This window comes from Trachurus japonicus, chromosome 23, assembly GCF_045865225.1.
Source record: "Trachurus japonicus isolate A0001 chromosome 23, Traja_1.0".
NCBI classification, from domain to species: Eukaryota; Metazoa; Chordata; class Actinopteri; order Carangiformes; family Carangidae; genus Trachurus; species Trachurus japonicus.
In genome coordinates, this window is record NC_140929.1 from 2,990,438 (window position 1) to 3,008,173 (window position 17,736).

General features: G+C 43.1%; 1 protein-coding gene across 2 annotated transcripts; it reads left to right on the top strand.

Annotated features, from left to right (window-relative positions):
* Positions 1-43: 43 nt before the first annotated feature.
* Positions 44-17,106, top strand: dmtf1 (cyclin D binding myb-like transcription factor 1). 2 transcript variants are annotated; one of them, XM_085768893.1, is made up of 17 exons: positions 44-136; positions 1,902-2,017; positions 2,111-2,206; positions 3,070-3,155; positions 3,287-3,398; positions 4,308-4,384; positions 4,536-4,693; positions 4,816-4,848; positions 5,926-6,035; positions 7,024-7,252; positions 8,729-8,880; positions 9,974-10,195; positions 11,230-11,312; positions 13,216-13,404; positions 14,297-14,515; positions 15,431-15,536; positions 16,682-17,105. In XM_085768893.1, the coding sequence occupies exons 2-17, from the start codon at positions 1,909-1,911 to the stop codon at positions 16,714-16,716; spliced, it is 2,016 nt and encodes a 671-aa protein (XP_085625019.1). In that variant the 5' UTR covers positions 44-136; positions 1,902-1,908; the 3' UTR covers positions 16,717-17,105. The 2 variants fall into 2 exon arrangements, with proteins under 2 accessions (XP_085625019.1, XP_085625020.1); XM_085768894.1 differs by having other exon boundaries at positions 114-136; positions 15,434-15,536; positions 16,682-17,106.
* Positions 17,107-17,736: the final 630 nt, after the last annotated feature.

Consider the following 17,736-nt stretch of genomic DNA (forward strand, 5'->3'; position numbering starts at 1 on the left):
ATAAGTTCAACTGCAGTTTCCGGATAGCTGTGTGACCTGGCGGCCCCCGCGGCGGGCCCTCTGACGCAGAGCCTCCTCCATCCTGGCACTTTCCTTCATCCTGGTAACTCTGAAGTCCCCGGACCAAAAACAGGAAGTAAGTAACCGAATCAAAAGTAAAATTCAGTTTCTGTTTGGTCGTGGAAGAGGAGAAAGCGTAAAAGTGCAGGAAAAAACGAAAAAGAAGACGGAGAATAACGCCAGAACAGCGTCTAAACCCGCACCAGACGCCATTATTAAGCTTCATCTTGTTGCACTAAAACTAAAAATGGCGCCGGCGATTTTTCAGTCTTTTCATTTAGCGGCGTCGCTCGGTGGAAGCTAACAGTTAGCAGCATCTCATCCGACCCTCAGCGTTTGTTTGTCCCCTGCAAACACAGTTAAACACAACTGTAGTGTGATATTTATATATTTAAACCATCATTCTTTATGATGTAACGATGCTGCAACTAAACACGAGTCTCGCTCCCATCGCTGTTTTCAATCTCTCTGTTTTCTTTTTCTATTGTTCCTAAATAAAAAACGATGCTCAGGACGTTTCTCCAAACAAACTCCATCTAAAAACGGAACATTTTACACATTTCTGCTGATAAACACACATTATTATAACAACTAGATGTAAAAAATCATCTAAAGTCATTCAGAAAAACAGTTTGGCATCGACAGCATCACCAATATTTGACTTAATTCTGTTTACACAATAAAAGCCCAATATAAACAGTTTGATGTAAAGTTCAAGCAAATCATTTATTATACTGGGTTATTAATATTTAATGAAAACAGGCTCTTACATCCTCCTTCAACACAAATACATTAAAGATAATGCACTGCATCACTTATTTATTCCATAAATATAATCAGTATAATAGTCTGTCAGGTTTGTTTGTCTCCTGGAAAGACAATTTAACACAACTGTAATGTTATATTTATATATTTAAACTATTATTATGTACTGTAATGTGTTGTAACGATCCTGTAACTAAACATGAGTCTCGCCCCCATCGCTGCTTTGCATCCTAGTACTGATTTTCCTAATAATAATCTATAATATTATAATAATGATCAGTTTAACACATTACTAATGAAAACTACATGTAAAAGCATTTAAAAGTCATTTAGAAAATAACATCAACCATTTGACTTAATTCTGTTCACACAATAAAAGCTCAATAAACAGTTGGATGCAAAATTCAAGCAAATAACTTTATTTTTAACTGGTTTATTAAGTGAAAAAAGGCCCTTACATCCTCCTCAACACAAATACATTAAAATATATTGATTCATAAATATAAAGCACTGTTGCACTTATTTATTCCATGAATAAAAATCAGTTAGGCCTATATAGTATAATATGATGATGTGGAAGCTGAATAACATGCAGATTAACAATTTTGCTTAAAATGGTACATTTTTTAAATGTATGTATGTATTTTACCCTATTTTCACCAGTGTAATGACTCTATAATAAATGATAATAAATTACATCATCCATCCAGAGCTGTGTTTGGTTTTCTAGAGGCCAGATATTCATGAAATCATCTTTTACAACTTGACTTTATTTTCCTTTTTTTCTGAGAATTTGGCATCTCTCAAAGTTTTATTAAAATATTTCTTTATATTTATTGTAAGTCCTGTTGTTGGAGCCTAATAATCAGTGTTAGTGTTAAAAAATGAGTTTAAATTTGCAGAAGTTTTGTTCTTGTGCAGCACAAAATGATTTCTATTGGAGCAGATGTTTAAATTTATCATAATCTACAGTTCATAATCTTGTGTTTTTATATGAAAATAAACAGCTGCTTCAGATTAGATTATTTTAAGGTTTTAAAGGTTTCATGTTTCGGTGCGTCTGATTGGTCCACCAGGTGCAGGATGAGCTCAGCGGCCGAGGACGACGAGGCTGCGGCGTTGGAGACCGTCAAGTCCGTCACACTCACACAGGACAGCGATGGAAGCATCATCCTGCACTGTCCTCCCAGCGGTGGGCACGCACACACACACACACACACACACACACACACACAGTGAATGTTTAACGACTTAAACGTTGATGTTAATGTGTGTTTGTGTGTAGACGGGCACTCGGAGCCGCTGCAGAAGAAGCTGCGTCTCTCTACAGACCAACAGGACGAGTCAGAAACTGCTCAGTTCTCTGTCGTCACGTTACCCAGTAAGACACACACACACATACACACACACACACGGACGTCCAGTGTGTCGCCTGAGAGACAAAACCCAGGGCAGAAACCCGTCGCCTCCTCCTGTTAAAGTTGCAGCTTTGAGCTCGAGACGATGAAGCGACGAAAATGAAATGAAAATCAGCTTTTATGTTTCAGATTTTATGTTTCAAATAAATAAAATAAAAAATAAAATATTTGTCGTCACATTAAATTAAATTAAATCTTTAAACTCATTCAGTTTCCTACACACACACACACACGTCCATTGTGTCGCCTGAGAGACAAAACCCAGGGCAGATGCTCGTCGTTAAAGTCGCACCTTTGAGGTCGAGATGATGAAGCGACGACAAGTGAATCAGTTTTTAATGAATGAAAATCAACAGATTTTATGTTTCAAATAAATAAAATATGAAATAAAATATTTATTGTCACATTAAATTAAATTAAATGAAATCTTTAAAGGGATAGTTCACCCAAAATTGAAAGTCCTCTGTGGCTTCTCTGAGTTACAGGGGGTCTCGGCGTAGCAGTGCATGTCCATATGACGGTTGCAAATGGATACCAACTTGTCTTCGTAACAAAAAGACACACCAAAAAACATCCAAATACCTCCATGCTGCTCGTATGTAATGTCCGTCTTGTATTGAAGCCCCGAAATGCGAAATTGTCCCGAAAAAATTAAATAAGTCGATATTTCAAGCTTGTTTTGTAGCAGAAGCTTCTCGAAGCTCCTCTTCCCGGTTTGCGAACTGGGAAAGTGAGTGAAATTTCAATTTTGCGTGAACTATCCCTTTAAACTCATTTAGTTTCCTACAAACTGTTGAATCTTTATTGTGTGAACGCTCGTCCTCAGTGTCGGAGAGCGACGACGGCTTCGAGGTGACGATGACGGCGACGGCCGACGGAGATCTGTCCGAGGAGGGCGTCGCCCAGATCCAGGTACCGGACTCGTCGACCAATCAGCTCGCAGCTTTTAGTTTCTCTCTAAACACCTTCAGTTCAGTTTTGTTCATGTTTCATCTAATAAAAGACACGTCTGTCCCTCTGTCTCTCTGTCTCTGTGTCTCTAGATCCTTCAGGAGGACGACGACGCTCTCTCGTCCAATCAGAAGACAGAAGTGTCGCCCGTCAGTCAGGCCTGGTTCACCACCAAGGAAGATAAAGACACACTGGCCAACAAGGGTACTGGAGCACTGACACTCACTCATTCATTCATTCATTCATTCATAGATGAACAGATGAGTGGGTGAACAGATGAACAGATGAATGAATGAACGGATGAAAAGATGAATGAACAGATGAATGAATGAACTGATGAAAAGGTGAACAGATGACTTGATTAACGGATGAACAGATGAATGCATGACCAGATGAATGAATCAACAGATGAAAAGATGAATGAATGAAAAGATGAACAGATGAATGAATAGATGAATGAATGAATGAACAGATGAATGAATGAACAGATGAAAGAATGAACAGATGAAAGAATGAAAAGATGAACAGATGAGTGAATCAACAGATGAAAATATGAATGAATGAACAGATGAATGAATGAAAAGATGAACAGATGAGTGAATCAACAGATGAAAAGATGAACAGATGAATGAATGAATGGAAAGATGAACAGATGAAAGAATGAACAGATGAATGAATGAAAAGATGAACAGATGAGTGAATAAACAGATGAATGGATGAAAAGATGAATGCATGAAAAGATGAGTGAATAAACAGATGAACGGATGAAAAGATGAATGAACGGATGGAAAGATGAGTGGATGAACAGATGAATGAATGAACTGGTGAACAGATGAATGAATAAAAGATGAGTGACCGAACGGATGAAAAGATGAACAAATCAACAGATGAATAGATGAATGAACCAATGAACCGATGAATGAATGAACTGATGAACAGATGAATGAACAGATGAACAGATGAACTGGTGAACAGATGAATGAATAAAAGATGAGTGACTGAACGGATGAAAAGATGAACGAATCAACAGATGAATAGATGAATGAACCAATGAACTGATAAATGAATGAACTGATGAACAGATGAATGAGTGAACCTCCTGCTCCTCCTCAGGTCACAAGTGGAAACAGGGGATGTGGTCGAAGGAGGAGATCGACGTCCTGATGAGCAACATCGACCGCTACGTCAAGGTGACGCTGCCCGTCCGTCGCCACGACGATGCCCGTCTGTCGCCATCGTCCTCCTCTTCCTCTACGTGCCTAACGATGTGTCTGTGTGTGTGTGTGTGTGTGTGTGTGTGTGTCTCTCCGTGTGTATCTCTCTCTCCGTGTGTGTGTGTAGGAGCGCGGCATCGAGGACCCGGCTGAGATCATCTTCGAGATGTCGAAGGAGGAGCGGAAGGACTTCTACCGCTCGGTGGCGTCGGGCCTCAACCGGCCGCTGTTCGCCGTCTACAGACGAGTCCTGAGGATGTACGACAACCGCAACCACGTCGGCAAGTGAGTCACACGCACACACACACACACACACACACACACACACACACACACACACACACACACACACTGTATCTACAACTTTATTGATTAACAGGTTTAAATGGACTGATGTGTTTCCTCAGATACACGCCGGACGAGATCGAGAAGCTGAAATCGTGAGTGAACCTCGGTCACATGGGGTCGCGAAGGGGCTGGAAATTGCTAGTAAATTTCCAGAAACTTGACATGGGAAGTTAATATGGGGAATTTTGGAAATATTCCAAATTGGAAACTTTCCATGGGAATTATGGGAATTATTGGGAATTTATGGGAATTAACTGGAAATTTTTAATATATTTTTTGGGGGTGGCTTTTTATTGCCTTTAAAGCAGAAGTAAGTGATATATTTGTGTTAATATAAGTCTTAAATAGTTATATCTTCCGACAGCAATCACTTACATAGAGTGTTTGGACTGAAACACGGGTCTGTCAGTCACTCTGCTCTGCTCTGAGCCGAGGAGAAAACTTTTCTTGTATCCTACAGTTTTTATCCAATGAGGAGAGAGAACGGCATGAAGGGCTGTGTGTGCAGCCAAGGGACGCCATGAATGTGGCGACGTAGGGACGAGGACTGTTATGGTGCGTTCAAGGCAACTCGTAACTCGTGTTTTTCCGACCTGTGAAGTCGTACCAGTTCGATCTGGTACGAGTTCACGGGTCGGAAGTTACGAGTGGCCGTTATAGTGACTTTCACAGGTAAAACAGGTCGGAAAAACACGAGTGGGTTGCCTGGAACGCTACAAAGTCGTGACTTGAAGCTGTAATTTACGGTTTCAAAAACCTGCCTGAAACGCAGCATTAGCCAAAACCACCGGATCGCTTACTTCTGCTTTAATTGATAGCACAGTGGAGAGAGAGACAGGAAATGGGCAGCAGAGAGGGGGAATGACATGCCGATGCGGGATTCGAACCAGGGCACGGCATTTAGCTCTACCAAGTGAGCTAAATGCCGCCCTGAAATTGGGGGTAATTTAAACGGAAATGGAAATATTTTTGTTTTGTCATAAGCAGACATCCATGCAAAATATTGTCTTGTATGAACAATCAATTCTTTTACTGAACAACTAAAAACATGAATGTTGAGTAAATTTTGTAAATTTCGGATTTATTCCCGTCCCATTCCCATGGAAAGTTTCCAACTTTGAAAATTCCTGGAATTTTGCAACCCTAGTACATGTGTTGTTTGTGTTCAGGTTGAGGGAGAAACACGGGAACGACTGGGCCACGATCGGCGCCGCTCTGGGCCGCAGTGCGTCGTCGGTCAAAGATCGCTGCCGCCTGATGAAGGACACCTGCAACACAGGTGAGTGTGATGATGTCACCGCTAAGCCCCGCCCCCCTCGCCACCTGCAACCAAAACATCCAAACAAGTTGAAGGATTTGGTTTCTCTGAGTGTTTTATTCAGAAATCTGCTCTGTTGTTATCCACCACTTTCCGGAGAATGACACTGGGTGTCGCCATGACACTCCATTCGACCGTTACTGTATTGTTGATAGCATGACTGGTTGATAAACATTGGCCGTGATGACTTTATTTATAATCATCACATAATTTTAATGAGAACAATACGGACGAGGTTTTAGCTTTATGTCACATTTTCACGTCACTATATCACCGTTGCGACTACTCTGATGTTTATGAAGTCTATAAAACTAATTGTTGAACAAACATTTTAGATTAGCTGGGCTAACCGTTAGCTGTTAGCCGTTAGCCGTTAGCAGTGTCAATAAACAATAACTCAGTGACTCAATAAACGCTCCATGAAAAAAATATTTTTTCCAGCGGATATCCTAGTTCCAACATGACTGAGCTAGCTGGAGTAGTTTCATGTCGTGTCCCACAACGGGAGGGTTTTGACAGCTGACGTTAGTTTGCTGCTGCTGTTAACTGTCAGCAGCAGCAAAGCTAACAGCTACGATAACGATGACTAATTACAAAAACGTGCACAAATGTTTGTTCAATAATTTGTTTTATAGACTTAACAAACATCAGATTTAGTCAAAACGGTTTTGGCAGCCCGGAGCCCCCACATTTGGTACCTACACCGGTGGCTAACGCTACCAGTTAGCCGCTCGCTAGAATGCTACTAAAACCCACTTCCGTTGTGGTGTGACGCAATGGATCATGGGAAAATAAAGTGGTGGATTGGATCATTCAGAAAACAGTCAGCCAATCAGAAGAGAGGCTCAGAGTGCCCTCCTCTCTTCTGATTGGACGACACCAACCTGTTGTTACTACGGAGCTCCAGAGAGGAAACGTCTTTAACCTCCTTTGCATCTTCGTCTTGCAGGTAAATGGAGCGAGGAGGAGGAGCGCCGTCTGGCCGAGGTCGTGTACGAGATGGCGGGCGTGTCCCCGGGGTCGGCCGTCACCGGGGGCGTCTCCTGGGCGTCGGTCGCCGACCGCGTCCGCACGCGCTCCGAGAAACAGTGTCGGTCCAAGTGGCTGAACTACCTGAACTGGAAACACAGCGGAGGAACGGAGTGGATGAAGGACGACGACCTCAACCTCATACGAAGGTACACGAAGGGAAAGAAGGAACGAAGGAAGGAAGGACGAAGGGAAAGAAAGAAGGAAGGAAGGCAGGAAGGACGAAGGGAAAGAAGGAAGGAAGGATGAAGGGAAAGAAGGAAGGAAGGAAGGATGAAGGGAAAGACGGAAGGAAGGAAGGGAAAGAAGTAAGGAAGGAAGGATGAAGGGAAAGACGGAAGGAAGGAAGGAAGGAAGGACGAAGGGAAAGAAGGAAGAAAAGAAGGAACTACGGAGGGAAAGAAGGAAGGACAAAGGGAAAGAAGGAAGGAAGGCAGGAAGGACGAAGGGAAAGAAAGAAGGAAGGATGAAGGGAAGGAAGGCAGGAAGGAAAGAAAGAAGGAAGGGGGGAAGGAAGGACGAAGGGAAAGAAAGAAAGAAGGAAGGGAGGAAGGACGGAAGGAAAGAAAGAAGGAAGGGGGGAAGGACGAAGGGAAAGAAGGAAGGGAGGAAGGACGAAGGGAAAGAAAGAAGGAAGGAAGGACAAAGGGAAAGAAGGAAGGGAAAAAGGAAGGAAGGCAGGAAGGATGAAGGGAAAGAAGGAAGGAAGGAAGGACAAAGGGAAAGAAGGAAGGAAGGAAAGAAGGCAGGAAGGACGAAGGGAAAGAAGGAAAGAAGGCAGGAAGGATGAAAGGAAAGAAGGAAGGACGAAGATAAAGAAGGAAGGATGGCAGGAAGGACAAAGGGAAAGAAAGAAGGAAGGAAGGACGAAGGGAAGGAAGGAAGGATGAAGGGAAAGAAGGAAGGGAAAAGGATTGTGGAAAGAAGGAAGGGAAAAGGAAGGAAAGAAAGATGGAGGGAGGGAACAGATTAGGTCAAGGAAGGAAGCAGAAGGACGAAGGGAGGGAAGGAAGAAAAGAAGGAACTATGGAGGGAAAGAAGGAAGAAAAGAAGGAAGGACGAAGGGAAAGAAGGAAGGAAGGCAGGAAGGACGAAGGGAAAGAAGGAAGGAAGGAAGGAAGGAAGGACGAAGGGAAAGAAGGAAGGAAGGATGAAGGGAAAGAAGGAATGGAAAAATGATTGTGGAAAGAAGGAAGGAAGGAAGGAAGGAAAGAGGGAAGGATGGAGGAAGGGAACAGGAGGGTTAAACTGAAACCGTGTGTGTGTGTGTGTGTGTGTGTGTGTGTGTGTGTGTGTCTGTGTGTGTGTGTGTGTGTGTGTGTGTGTGTGTGTGTGTGTGTGTCTCTGTGTGTGTGTGTGTGTGTGTGTGTGTCTCTGTGTGTGTGTGTCTCTGTGTGTGTGTGTGTGTGTGTGTGTCTCTGTGTGTGTGTGTGTGTGTGTGTGTGTGTGTGTGTGTGTGTCTCTGTGTGTGTGTGTGTGTGTGTGTGTCTCTGTGTGTGTGTGTGTGTGTGTGTGTGTGTGTGTGTGTGTGTCTCTGTGTGTGTGTGTGTGTGTGTGTGTCTCTGTGTGTGTGTGTGTGTGTGTGTGTGTGTGTGTGTCTCTGTGTGTGTGTGTGTGTGCATCAGGATCATGGAGATGGACGTGGAGGACGAGAACGAGATCCTCTGGGAGGAACTGGCCGGCGGCTGGAGCAGCGTCCGGTCGCCTCAGTGGCTCCGCTCCAAGTGGTGGAGCATCAAGAGACAAGTGGCCAATCACAAGGACATCCCCTTCAGTGGTACACACACACACACACACACACACACACACACACACACACACACACACACACACATGTTGAAGGGGAGGGGGGGGCGACTACCCCCCCGCACGCCGTACGCAGCAGCCGGCAGCGGTAGTGGTAGTTGTGAAATAGGCAAAAAGCTGTTTTATTACGTCACTTTATTAAGTTTTAATATTTTTTGATGCGAGAAAGTAACTGTTTAGATCCAAATAACGGCTGTTTAGAAGTTCGCTCTGATGTTTATCGGAGAGAGTGAAACTCCACCTGCGGAGCAACGACCGCGACATCACAGAGGCAGCAGCCGGTCTGCAGAGCTGCTCGGCCGGCCACAACTACATCGACACCGCGGCGGACAAAACGTTCGTTAATTAACTTACCCGCTGGCTTTTAGAGGTTTACCATCGGCTGATTAACTTCTTTTTAGGATGTAAATGCTGGTCTCATTGATGAAATCTAACAACTGTGGCAGTTTGTTTGAATGAAAAGTGAATCTTCCTGTGTGTAGGTACTGGACAGAGGAGTGGCGCTGCCTGGGGGCTCTGGATGTACAGAAATCACCACATTTACATCAATAAATACATGTTTTACAATGAACCGATCAGCCTGCATTACATTTTATTTATATATATATCCAAATTTTCTGAACGTCAAAAACGTAAGCCGGTTTTGCTCTTCCGGTGGAATTTTATATTTACGTTTCCATGGTTTCAGTAGTCGCGGTAAATACCCATGGAATTTTTTTTTTTTAATGACAAGCTGTAAAACAAGATTGCGTGTTTTTCTCGCGAGAGCAAAATTGGGTACACAAATAGGGATAAATAAAGGTGAATGTTGCATATTATTTCTCAAAAATTCGCATTTAAGACCCTTTCAACACCTAAAACCAATATAAATACCAGGTGATGGATCCTTTAAGCAAAAATACAAAGAAATATTCAAAGTTTCAGGTTTTATGAAGAAACTAATTGTTAGATTCAGTCTCTGCTGCCTCCCAGTGGCCACAACAGGTAGTTAATGTATTGTGTGTGTGTGTGTGTGTGTGTGTGTGTGTGTGTGTGTGTGTGTGTGTGTGTGTGTGTGTGTGTAGTCCTGCTGAAGGGCCTCTTGGAGCTGATGGAGACGGTTCACCACGGCTCGGGACCCGGCAGCCCGACGACCGCCTCCTCCTCCTCCTCCTCCTCGCTGCAGATCCGACTCACCCGATTGGACGAGAGCAGCAGTGGAGGTGGAGGAGGAGGAAGCCCCGCCCCCAACTCTGTGGCGGCGCTGCAGATCCCCGTTCAGATCCCACTGCAGATCACACACCTGGGTGAGAGACTGTGTGTGTGTGTGTGTGTGTGTGTGTGTGTGAGAGAGAGAGAGAGAGGAAGGAGAGAAAAAAAGAGGAGAAGAAAAAGAGAGGTGTAGGAGAGAAAGAGGAGGAGGGAGAGAGAGAAGAAGAGAAAGAGAGGAGGAGGAGAGAAAAAAGAGGAGGATGAGAGAGAGAGGAGAAGAGAAAAAAAGAGGAGGAGAGAAAAAGAGGAGGAGTAGAGAAAAAAGAGGAGGAGAGAACGAATAGATAAAAAGAGAGGAGGAGAAAGAGAAGAGAAAAAAGAGGAGGAGAGAGAGAAAGAGAGGAGAGGAGGAGGAGGAGAGAAAGGAGGAGGAGAAAGAGGAGGAGGAGGAGAGAGAGGATGAGAGAAAGAGGAGAAGAGAAAGAGAGGAGGAGAGAAAGAGGAGGAGGAGAGAGAGGAGAAGAGAAAAAAAGAGGAGGAGAGAAAGAGGAGGAGAAGAGAGAGAGAGAGAAGAGAAAAAAGAGGAAGAGGAGAGAGAGAAAGAGAGGAGAGAAAGAGGAGAAGAGAAAAAGAGGAGGAGGAGAGAAAGAGAAGGAGGAGGGGAGAGAGGAGGAGAGAAAAAGAGAAGGAGGAGAAGAGAAATAACGGAGGATGAGAGAGGAGAAGAGAAAAAAGAGGAGGATGAGAGAGAGAGGAGAGAAAGAGGAGGAGGAAGAGGAAAAGAGAAAAAGTGAGGAGGAGGAGAAGAGAAAAAAGAGGAGGAGGAGAGGAGGAGGAGAGAAAGGAGGAGGAGAAAGAGGAGAGGAAGGAGAGAGAGGAGAAGAGAAAGAGAGGAGGAGGAAAGAAAGAGGAGAAAGAGAAGAGAAAAAGAGAGGAGGAGAGAAAGAGGAGAAAAAGAGAGGAGGAGAGAGAGGAGAAGAGAAAAAAAGAGGAGGAGGAAAGAAAGAGGAGAAGAGAAAAAGGAGGAAGAGCTCAGTTATTGATCAGTGACAGAATGAATCAAAGTGAAGGAACAGAAAACACTGAACACAAACTCACATCCGTCTCTCACCGTGTCTCTTTGTCTCAGCCTCAGATTCCTCCGTTGCCGCCGGCGACACGGAGACCATCACCCTGAACACGGGAGCGCTGCAGACGTTTGAGATCCTGCCGGTAAGAGCACACGATGACATCACAGCACACGATGACATCACAGCACACGATGACATCACTGATTCATGTTTAATGATTCCTTAGAAACAGGAAGTAACTGGAACTAGTCTGCGTGGCGGAGGGATAGTTTGTCTAGTATGAGTAATAATAATAATAACTTTTTATTTGAGTTGTACTTTTTCAAAACAATGTTATAAATGCTTACATTAAAATAAAATTTAGAACTGGAACCAGTTTATGAGCACAAAACTATTATAAATAAAGTTTTACACAAAAAAGTTTCATAGCTTCAGCACAAGGACTTCAACAAAATCTGCAACATTCAAATTAATTTAAATGAATGTGAGTTTCCCTCTAGTGTTGTCGTTGTTATTATTAATAAACATATAATCAGAAGCCATGAGACCATTTCAAAATAAGAGCACGCAACATGATGTAAAGAAGAAAAAGTTTCAAAACAGTGTAGAAGAAAATTTAACGCAGTTATTTTAAATGTACCTGTTCAATCCTTAGAAACAGGAAGTAACTTGAACTAGTCTGCGTGGCGGAGGGATAGTTTGTCTACTATGAGTAATAATAATAACTTTATTTGAGCCAGTTTATGAGCACAAAACAATTGACCCTTTGTTGGCCTTCTGATTGGTCTGCTGTTCCACCAATCAGAGCGCTTCTCCCCATGTCACGTGTTGCGCAACATTCTAAGGTTGGACAACCCTGGCATGAAACCCTATGAAACGAGATAGGTAGACAGCAAGTTTTTCGGCAAAAACTACTTTATAATTTTTCAATATGGTTAAAATGTGCCTGGGGTTCCTGCAATAGCAACTCACAATATCTGTACATATTCCCGGAGTCATTTTTCTCCCATTCCCTAAACACAAGACATCAATAAACATACTTAGTCTATGTAGGCTACTGTATACATATTACTTTAACCAGAGACGACTTTGCTTTAACCTTCTGTTATGTATATTTAGTTGAGCTTAATAATAGGGTTTGGGGGTGGTCCACTAGGGGGAGCTCTAGGATAGGTCAGGGGTTAACTGCAAAGTTTTGTTTGTTTGTTGTTGTGCAGTCCTCATGAGAAGTGAGCCCCCGTTTTCCCTGGCTGTATTACTGAAGTGCTAAACTCATTCATCCTCCAGTCCACTCTCTGGTCGTGTTCATAAACAGAGAAGATCTAATACCTTCAAAATTATCTAGCAAACGTAACATTACCGCTGCTAATGTCTTTTGAACTTTGTGAAGTTTTACGAGGAGAAACGGGAGATCGGCGGAGATTAGCTTGTAGCTAACGTTAGCTAGCGTCGTTAGCTACTAGCTAGTGAGTGACCAAAACAATGATTTTTCCCCATTTTTCGGAAAAGTCAGGTAATGCCCGTTCAATCGCTATTGAGCCACGTCTGTCCTCTATCACAGACACCATTTTTCTGATATGTAAGTTAATTCAAATTTTCCTTACAAGCAATTTAAATCTGCCTAATTTGCAATGGTTTCCAATGGGAGTTAACCCTTCCGTGACCATTGTTTGTCCAACCTAGCAACAGTAACCGTGGGGGGCGGGGCCTTGACAAAGGGTCAATTATAAAGAAAGTTTTACACAAACAAGTTTCATAGTTTCAGTGCAAAACTTAAAATCTGCAACAAAACACAAATTAATGTAAATTAATTTGAGTTTCCTTCTAGTGTTGTCATCGTTATTATCATTATTATAAATAAACATATAATCAGGAGCCATGAGACCATTTCAAAATAAGAGCGCACAACATGATTAACACAAAATGAATGTCGCTCATTTTCTTTTCTTTTTTGACGTCAATCAAATCAATCAGTGGATAAATAATCAGTATTGATCCATGTGATTTATATTGATATAATAATAATCATATTGTTTCTCTCCCAGTCGTTCCACCTGCAGCCGACCGGGACCCCGGGGACCTACTACCTCCAGACGACGTCCAATCAGAGCCTCCCGCTGAGCCTCTCCACGGGCCAGGGCCTCCCGCTCAGCCTGACCAACAACAGCACCGTTACCCTGACGACAGGCTCGTCGCCGACGTCACACGAACACATCATCCTGCACAGCCTGTCGGTGAGCGCCACACACACACACCTCGCAAAACATGTGTGTGTTTGTGTTTATATTCAGCTCCCGCCTTTAAAGGGATAGTTCAACATTTTGGCAAATTAGCCCATTGCCATAATCCCTATAGTCATAGCAGTAGGTTCGTTACCTTTAATTGTCGGTGCAAGCTGTTTTTAGAACGGTGGAGCAGAGCCGCGAGCTGCTCAGAGCTACGCTACGGAGGCTCATTATGGGATTTCTTGGTTTAAACTCATCAAACTCATCAAATACACAATCCAACAACTCCACAACGCTCTGGTGGACAAGTTGTGACCTGCACACACACCACGCTATGAGATAATTTGAATTTATTTTTGAATTTATTTATTCAGGATAGCCCCTTGAGATGAATCATCTCATTTTCGAGGGGGTCCTTCCACAAAAAGATACAATAATACAATGTCAGGTAAAGAAATAAAAAGATAATAACACAACGTTACCACACAGAGTTGTTTTAGAGGTAAATACAGAGACTGTTGATGAAAAACTGTCCCTGAAGGCAACGTGCATCAGCGGTTTTGCATGAATTTCCCTCTAAAACAACTCTGTGTGGTAACGTTGTGTTATTATCTCATAGCGTGGTGAATGTGCAGCTCACAACTTGTCCACCAGAGCGTTGTGGAGTTGTTGGATTGTGTATTTGATGAGTTTGATGAGGGAAACCAAGAAATCCCATGAGCCTCTGTAGCGTAGCTCTGAGCAGCTCACGGCTCTGCTCCGCCGTTCTAAAAACAGCTTGCACCGACAATTAAAGGTAACGAACCTACTGCTATGACTATAGGGATTATGGCAATGGGCCAATTTGACAAAATGTTGAACTATCCCTTTAACGTGTGTGTGTGTGTGTGTGTGTGTTCAGACCGACGGCCTCTGCTCCGGCGACGGCGTCATCATCCAGACGGTGACCTCTGACCCCGCCTCCTCCGACCCCCTCGGCCAATCGCAGCTGGTGGTGGAGACGGAGGGGCGTAGCCACGACGACGACCACCTCGACGCCTCCAGCCTGCTGGAGAGCGCCGAGGCCGTCGTCACGGAAACGCAGCAGGAGCCAATCACAGACGGCTTCACCGACGACAAGGTTTTAAACACAGACTTCAAGTATTGATCCAAGTTGTTGATTATTGAGCTTTTATTTTGAAAAGCTCAACTTCTCCTCACATTAAAATAAATAAGAGAGAGAGAGAGGAGGAGAGAAGGGAGGGGAGGAAGAGAGAAAGAGAGGAGGAGAAAGAGAGGAGAGAGAGAGAGAGGAGGAGAAAGAGAGGAGAGAGAGAGAGAGGAGGAGGAGGAGAAAGAGAGAGGAGGAGAAAGAGATGAGAGAAAAAGAAGGAGGAAGAGAGGAGAGGAAGAGAGAGAAGGAGAAGAGAAAAAGAGGAGGAGGAGAGAAAAAGAGGACGAGGAGAGGAAGAGTAGAAGAGAAAAAGAGGAGAGAAAGAGGAGGAGGAGAAAAAGAGAGAAGAGAAAGAGGGGGAGAGAGAGAAGAGAAAAAGAGAGGAGGAGAGGAAGAGAGAGAGAGGAGGAGAAAAAGAGTAGAAGAGAAAAAGAGGAGAGAAAGAGAGGAGAGGAAGAGAGAGAAGGAGAAGAGAAAAAGAGAGGAGGAGAAAGAGATGAGAGAAAAAGAGAGGAGGAGGAAGAGAGGAGAGGAAGAGAGAGAAGGAGAAGAGAAAAAGAGAGGAGGAGGAGAGAAAAAGAGGAGGAGAGGAAGAGTAGAAGAGAAAAAGAGAGGAGGAGGAGAGGAAGAGTAGAAGAGAAAAAGAGGAGGAGGAGAAAAAGAGTAGAAGAGAAAAAGAGATAAGAGAAAGAGGAGGAGAGAAGGAGAGGAGAAAGAGGGGGAGAGAGAGAAGAGAAAAAGAGAGGAGGAGAGAGATCAGTTATTGATCATTGACAAAATGAATCAAAGTGAAGGAACAGGAAACACTGACTACAAATAATTTTCACAATAAAAGCCTGAGCAACAGGCAGCTGACTCTGACTCTGTGTGTGTGTGTTTCAGGAGCTGAGTTCTCCGTCCGTCGAGGCTCCAGTGGTGCATTCTGGGATACCGCCGGGCAGCGCCGTGCTCATCGTGTCTCCTCCCAACATCAGCAGCACACTGACAGGTAACACACACACACACACACACTCTCTGGTGTTAAAGGACAATTCCGGGCAAATTCAAAACTCGGGCTGTATTTTCCTAACATTTTAGGTCTAAAATAAGGAATTTCAGTCATTTCATTTCAGATTTTCAGTTTAATGTCTCCTGTTTTGCGGTAGTTGTGTCCGTCCCCGCATCGCCACGGCAACGATGAATGGGAGTGGATTGAAGTTGTGCTGCTTAGGCTGTTTCCATCCCTCAAAGCCACAGACAGCGTCAGATGGAGACTCAAACATGCAGCCAGAAGTTTATTTACTTCCAGCAAGCCGACATGTTTGTAAAACTAGATCTAATTCAAAGTCTCATGGAGTCGAGACCCAAGTTGACGCTCGGTGTGTTCAGGTGCAGCCGGAAGCTCCCGTTTGTGTCATAAAAAACACAGGAATATCAACTCTGGACTTGCTTCAAGTAAATAAACTTCTGGCTGCATGTTTGAGTAGCCACCTGACGCTGTCTGTGGCTTTGAGGGATGGAAACAGCCTAAGCAGCAGAACTTCAATCCGCTCCCATTCATTGTTGCCGTGGCGATGCGGGGACAGACACAACTACCGCAAAACAGGAGACATTAAATAGATATATATTTTTATATTTCTATATACTACTACTATATAACTGTATACATTTATATTTTTATATTTAAAGGAATCATGTCAATCGCAACTGTATAGATATATATTTTTATATTTCAATGAATCATGTTAAACGCAGCTATATAAATTATATAGTATATATATATTTTTACAATTTAAAGAATCATGCCCAACCCTGTAACTATGTACCTTTTCTGTTATCTACTGGTCCTCCGTCTTTATGGACTTTTTATGTTAATTGTTGTATTGTTTTGGGGACTACGGATGTAATTAAGCACATGTGCTAAATCCGGTGTATTTACTGTGGGTACTCTAGTACTCACTGTCCATTAATATGCATTGTCCCGACTAAATAAACAAATAAAGTAAAGTAAACTGAAAATCTGCAAATTCCTTCTTTTAGACCTAAAATGTTAGGAAAATACAGCCCTGAGCTTTTGAATTTGCCCAGAATTGTCCTTTAAGTTTATCCTCTGATCTGCTGTCGACTCACTGATCCTGGTTCTGGTCTCATTAGATCCGATCTTGGAGAACCAGGACGGCTCCGACTGAGCAGGACTTTTATTGTGGCGGGTGAAGGTGAATGGAAGGAACAGGAAGAGAAGAGACGACCGACGCTGCTGCTGCTGCTGTGGAACCGGGTCTGGACTCTTTGACCCCGATGAAATGTGAACTCACCAAAGACATGAACTTATTATTATTATTATTATTATTATTATAATTATTATAATTATGTGAAGAACAAGTTTTTAGCAGCGACTTGGATGAATAATTATGAATAAAAACAAACCGTCCGCAGCCACGTCGTTGGATTTTAAGGTGAATTTGAACTGTTTGGTTTTGATTCTCAGGAGAAGAAAAAGAAGAATAAGAAGACAACGAGGCGTTCAGGGTACATAATTATTTATTCCATAAAATATTAAATAAAAAACAAAAAGAAAGAAACCCCAGGCTGCGACGGTCCGACAGTCGACACGCCTCCGTTTCTGTCGTCAACTCGTGTCACAAAAAGACCAACTGTTGTTTTATTTATTTTATTTTATTTTATTAAGATTAAAAAGTTAGAAAAACATCAACAGATGTCGACACGTCGTCGTTTTTGTTGTTGGTTTTGGTCTTTTCATGAGATTTGTCGACAGAACAAAACGTAAAAAACAACAGTCTGTGTGTTTTTCAGGTTTTAACAGTGTTGAGTCCAGTTTGATGATGATGATTGTGTGTGTGTGTGTGTGTGTGTGTGGTACTGTGAGACTCACTTTCCCATGAGCCTTTGCTGCTCATTAACTCATTATAATCACATAATAAAATATAAGTTAAGATTGTGAAAGTTAAAAGGGATAGTTCAACATTTTGGCAAATTGGCCCCATTGCCATAATCCCTATAGTCATAGCAGTAGGTTCGTTACCTTTAATTGTCGGTGCAAGCTGTTTTTAGAACGGCGGAGCAGAGCCGTGAGCTGCTCAGAGCTACGCTACAGAGGCTCATTATGGGATTTCTTGGTTTCCCTCATCAAACTCATCAAATACACAATCCAACAACTCCACAACGCTCTGGTGGACAAGTTGTGACCT